This window comes from Tupaia chinensis, unplaced genomic scaffold (genome assembly GCF_000334495.1).
Source record: "Tupaia chinensis unplaced genomic scaffold, TupChi_1.0 Scaffold139757_1, whole genome shotgun sequence".
Lineage (NCBI taxonomy): Eukaryota > Metazoa > Chordata > Mammalia > Scandentia > Tupaiidae > Tupaia > Tupaia belangeri.
The window spans coordinates 2,994,748-3,000,354 of NW_006199637.1; the positions used below are offsets into that span (position 1 = coordinate 2,994,748).

The 5,607-nt window shown below is 58.7% G+C and overlaps 1 protein-coding gene across 1 annotated transcript in view; it reads left to right on the top strand.

Moving 5' to 3' along the window:
• OTOF (otoferlin) overlaps nt 1-5,607 on the top strand; it is a 109,706-nt gene that overhangs the window by 76,056 nt on the left and 28,043 nt on the right. Inside the window, exons 11-13 of the mRNA XM_006162226.2 lie at nt 531-593; nt 989-1,073; nt 4,949-5,108. Coding sequence (XP_006162288.1) covers nt 531-593; nt 989-1,073; nt 4,949-5,108 — 308 coding nt within the window. The remainder of the gene's footprint in view (nt 1-530; nt 594-988; nt 1,074-4,948; nt 5,109-5,607) is intronic.

Genomic DNA, 5,607 nt, shown 5'->3' on the forward strand with positions numbered 1-5,607 from the left:
GACACAAACCGCGGTCGACTACGTGGGAGTCCAGCGACATAGCCATTACGCTAACTGCTGGTTCCCCCCAGCCTCCTTCTTGGCCACTGTTTCCTCTGCTCCCTGCTCACAGGCAGTTCTTAGAGCCCGTCCTGGATCTGCTTCCCCTCTTAGGCTGTCCGTGGGCGTCTCCTCCACACCCAGGGCTTCGGTTACCACCTACGTACTGATGACACCCCGATCTCGATCCCCGCTCACCTCTCCAGAGCTTCGGGTCCCTGGCTACACACCTGGGCCATGCATAGTAGTGCCACTCACCATGTGCTGGCCACAGCACGCCTGGTCCGACACACAACAGGGGCCCTGCCTTCCACACCCGCCACCTGGGTCAGTCAGGACCTGAGGAGTTGCCCCTGTTGCTCACCCGAACTTGGGGGCTCGGGGAAAATGGCTGGGGTACAGACAGGCACTGCCAGGAGGGAGGGCCCGGCACAGCCCCAGCCTGCCGCTGCTGCCCGCTGGTGACAGAGGCCTGGGTCCTTCCCCTCCAGTACTTTGTCTTCGACTTCCACGTCTCTCCTGACGTCATGTTCGACAAGATCATCAGGATCTCGGTGAGTGGGGACCACCCCTGGCAGGCAGGGCCACCAGCTTCAACTGCACCTCCGTGCAAACTTGAAAGGTGACCCCTGACTGGACCAGTCATGAAAAGGCAGCCCTGTGCCTGGACACTCAGCTGATAAGGGGGACACGGGCTGGATTTCAGCCCCTCTTGTCCTTTAGCCAGGGCCTCTGTAGAGTGCACAACCTAGTCACCCGTCCATGGCCGCCAGCCAGAAGCAGGAGGGCAGGAGGGGCAGGTGCTGAGCCTCAGTGAGCCTCCCCTGCCCTGCCACACTCCCTCACTTCACCGTGAAGTTCAGGACCCCAGAAAGACTGAGGTAGCACCCCCATTAGTGGGTCCTACCCCCACCCACCCTGACTGGCGGCCGGTGGTTCTACCCGGAAGGTGATTCACTCCAAGAACCTGCTACGCAGCGGCACCCTGGTGGGCTCCTTCAAAATGGATGTGGGAACCGTGTACTCCCAGCCTGGTGAGTATCCGCACAGCACACAGCTCCCGGAGTGTGGCTGCATGGTCAGTCCTGCGTGGGGGTTCCTGGGCACAGATGACCTGGGGACTGTGAATCCACACAGCCAGAGGGCCTGTGGAGAAGCCGTGTGCAGACTGTAGCAACCGCAGCGAGCAACCGTGCACAGGTCTGGGGCTGACGCGTAATCGGTCAGAAAGCCACGCAGAGCCGGAGCAGAGCCTCGTCTGGCTCGTAGCACTGGGCAGGCTGGAGGGCCCCGCCGCGTGCAGCCGGGGAGGGCCGTGCAGGTCTGTGATAGATGAGGGAGGCCCTGCCTCCTGTGCTGATACCTCCTGACCAGAAGGGACCCTTTCATCCTCACAGAGCCCCATCACCCTCTCTTAGAGTGGGCCCCACAGCTCCGAGAAGTGCCAGGCCTGCCCCAGACATGGCAGTGTGGCTCCAGAGCCTGTTGAGTCAGGTGTCCCGTCCAAAGGCAGTGAGGCCGGCCAAGGCCAGATGGGTGGCTGCCTCTCAGGGGCCTGGGCTCAGAACGCACGTTCACAAGGGACCCGTGCCACCTGAGGACAGCCATGTGGGCTGCGGCTGCTTGACTGCTCTGTGGGTTCCCCTGGGCCAACACCCCAAGGGGTGACCCGGAGGGCATGTGAGGATGGACCAGGCAGAGCAGGCGCCCACTGCCTGACAGATGGGTGTTCACCATGTGACCAGCTCAGGAGCCAGCCGATGTCCCCTGAAGTGAGCCCACTGTTCAGAGTGGCCCTGGAGGCCCTTTGGCGGTGACCATACAGTCTTCCCAAATTGTCACATTTGACCCGCACAGGACAGAGGAGATAATGAGGCCCAAGGAAACTAAGTCACTAAAAGTGCCACAAATCTAATGGGGTGAGCAAATTGGTGATTTCTTGAACTCAACCCACTGGACAGTAGAACCGTGACTCAGACCGGGCAATCCGAGTCCCAAGCCTAACACTGTACACACAAATCCCAAAATCAGAGGCCGTTCGAGCCTCGTGAGACCTTGGAAACGTCTGGTCCAATCCCTCCTTTAAGCTGGGGAAACTGAGGCCCAGGGTGAGGAAGGAACTTGCCCAAAGCCTGGGAGCAGAACCTGGTCTCCTGGCCCCAGACCAGTGCCTAACCCACCACCCACCGCACATGTAGCCCTGAGAGAGGACAGCCCTACTGACCCACCAGGGCCATAGGGAGCAGCAACAGGCTGCCGCCATGTTGCTTCGCACTGCTGGGGCCACTTGTTTGGAAGGACGCTGGCATCCCTAAGGATGGCCTGCACCCCAGGACTGAGCAGTGACCCTTGGGATCACCAGAGGAAGCCTAGAGGAAATTCAGGGGTGGAGAAAGAGGCAGGAGCCCCAGTGGATGCCAGGCACTGAGCTGACCACGCTGTTCCAGCACGTCCCACCCTCACAGGCCACATAGGCCGTATCGCCCCCACCTCACAGCAAGGAAACGGAGGCTGAACAAGCTGAGATAACTGGCCCGGGGCACAGCAAAGGGGAGTGGGTGAAACAGAATGTAGACCCAGGTCTGTGTGGGTCCAAAGCCCAGGCCCTCTGCTGAGGTGACTGGAGGTCTGTGGCTCCTGCCAATTCTATCCCTGGGCCTGCTGTCCTCCCAGGCAGAGGAGAGGCTGCGGTCACTCAGTCCCGTCAGCTGAGGCTCCAGCGTCTTCACTCGCACCATCTCCAATGTGGTCTGACCTCAACAAGTCCTCAGTTCCTCACCCTGCCGGGGTGTTGTTGAACAGTGTACGTGACCCCAGGGTCACAGAACTCAGGGTGCTGCTGGGCAGCTTTGTGGGGGTCAACACCTAGTGGAACTGGAAGGGTTTCCCAGGGGAGACAAGGGCCTGTTCTCACCCTGGCAGGACCACATTTGCACCATCGATGCAGTCAGAGGACAGTCCCCTCCTTGCTCCTCTCTGCGGGAGGTGAGGCGGAGCCATAGGGGGCCCCTCTTCTCTTACGGGCTGTAGATGAGATCGATGAGATCGGGGGGAGGTTAACAACTTCCCCAACCCAGCTGGCCTTACTGGCAGGTGTCAGAGCAGGCCAAAGAGAGAGGAGGTGACGTTCCAGGCTGGTGAGCGTCCAGCTGGGGGCCTCGTGTGGTCCCGTATCCCTGTCCTGAGAGCACACAGTATTCGGACTGGGAGAGCCTCAGTGTTTGCCCAATATTGGGACCCCCCCCACACACTCCTGATTGGCCTCCCACCTCCACTTAGCACGCCCAGAAATAGGGAACTCACCACCTCCTATTTTAAATATCTCTACTTAGTTTATGTCAAACCAAAACCTGTCACTTGTAACCTTCACCCACTTTCACAGATCTGCTTTTCAGGCAAAAAAAAAAAAGAAAAAAATATCCATTCCCTTTTCAAATAGCCTTTACGTTTAAAGGCAGATTTCCTGTCCCTCCTGAGTCTTACTCTCTTCCTTGCTAAACTTCAGGAGTCCATCGAGCCATGAATGGGTCTGTCCATCTACTCATGTCTCCATCCAGCCATCCACCCACAAGGCCACCCACCCACTATATATTCCTCCACCATCTGTCTGGGTATTGATGATTCTCCCATCCATATACCTGTTCACCATCTGTCCATCTGTCCACTCAGCCAGTCTGCCCTCTGTCCACCTGTCCTCCAGCCACCTAGCTATCTGCTTTCCTATCCGTCCTGTGTTCATTGGCCTGGCAATGCTCTGGAGATGCCTGGGACATGGCCCCCTCCACCTGAGCTGTGCCAACGCATCTGAGGGTCTCCTGCAACTCCTCAAATGAATGGCTTCCTCCTTTCTTGCCATCCTTGTCCCTCTCTTCCGTCTCTGCAATGGCATTCTCTCCTCTGAGTCACAGTAGTACTGATCTGTCCCCAGACTTATTTCTAATACACCTCCAGGAGCCCACTGGGGTCAGAGCTGTGGAGGATGCAGGGCTGGGCTACAGGTATGGTGAAAGGGGAGGGAGAGTCTGAGCCCCTGGAGACTTCGGGGTCCACACAGAACTGGGGGAAGGTTCGGCACGTAGGGGCCTGGGTTCCCTCTCCTGTGCACCAGGTTTAGAGTGAACCTGAAGGGGCAGCCCCTTCCACAGTGCCTCCTTCTCTGCATCTGTCCTCTCCTGTGCATCGTCCCAGGCCCTGGGGACCTCAGGGTGAGGCTCAGCCATGTCCTTAGGTGCCTGGAATGGGAGATAAACAGCACATGGGTCATCACAGTGCACAGTGTGGTGGGAGGTATGGACACTGAGGGCAGCAGAGAGGCCAGGATCAACTCTTCTGAGGAAGTCAGGGAAGACTGCATGGAAGAGAAGACACTTGAGCAAAATGAATACAGGTTTACCAGTTGACAGGTAGAGAAAGAGGAAGGAGGCTGAGCACCTTCTAAGCTCAAAGGCCTGCAGAAGTGGCAGCGTGGGGTGGAGCAGCAGGAGTACAGAGAGGAACGAGCAGCTTGGCCTTGCAGGAGCGCAAGGTGGGGTCCGGGAGAGCTGCACAAGGAGCCCTTCACCCAAGGCACTGGGGAGTCCCAGGAGGGCTGTCGGAGGGAGCCTCCGTGTTGGTGGGCTCAGTCTAGAGGCTGACTGGGGAGGAGGTGGTAGGAGGGGCTGCGGGCAGACAGGCCAGCAGGTTTGTAGTTTCATGGTCACGCCACACATCTGGATAGATGGCCATGGCGGGCCTTGCCCCAGCAGCCTGGTGCTGGGGGGATGTCCTCCATGCCCCCTGGCCCAGAAGCAGGCAGAGCTGGGGTTCAAGGGCCAAGAAGACGCTCAGCTCTACAGCCTCAGCCTGCCCTGAGGATGGGGAGCCGTGGGGGTGGGGCGCCCATGCAGTGCCCACTCCTTCACCCCTGCAGAGCACCAGTTCCATCACAAGTGGGCCATCCTGTCTGACCCCGACGACATCTCTGCCGGGCTGAAGGGCTATGTAAAGTGCGACGTCGCTGTGGTGGGCAAGGGGGACAACATCAAGACACCACACAAGGCAAATGAGACAGACGAGGATGACATTGAGGGGTAAGCCCCCCTCATCGTCCCAGCCCTGGAGACCCTAGAGGAGCTCCCTGGCGTGCACTGGGTCTGGGCCCCTCACCACCCATCTTGCCCACTCTCCCAGAGGGCCCAGCTCTTTCCGGAAGAAGGGTTGGTGGAGGATGGTTAACAATCATGATCCTTCAACACCTAGACTTCTGACTGAGACATTTGGTAGGAAAGTAGTGCTGGCAGGCCAGAGTCCAGGGACTGCCAGGTCTTGACACCCGAGGGGTACACCCGCGGCAACACGGGGATTCCATCTGGCGTGCCAGTTCCAGGCAGCTGATGTGGCCGTTGAGAAGTAATCTGGGGCCTTGTCTGGACTCAGTGGAAAAGCGCCAGGACCCAGTGAATCACAGTTCCATGGGCTGGGGGAGGAAGGGGTTGCCGGGAGGTTGTTGTCTCAGACACAGAGAATATGGCACAAAGCTCGACAAAGTCAGTAACAACACTAAAATCGGCATTGCGCTCTACAGTTTCT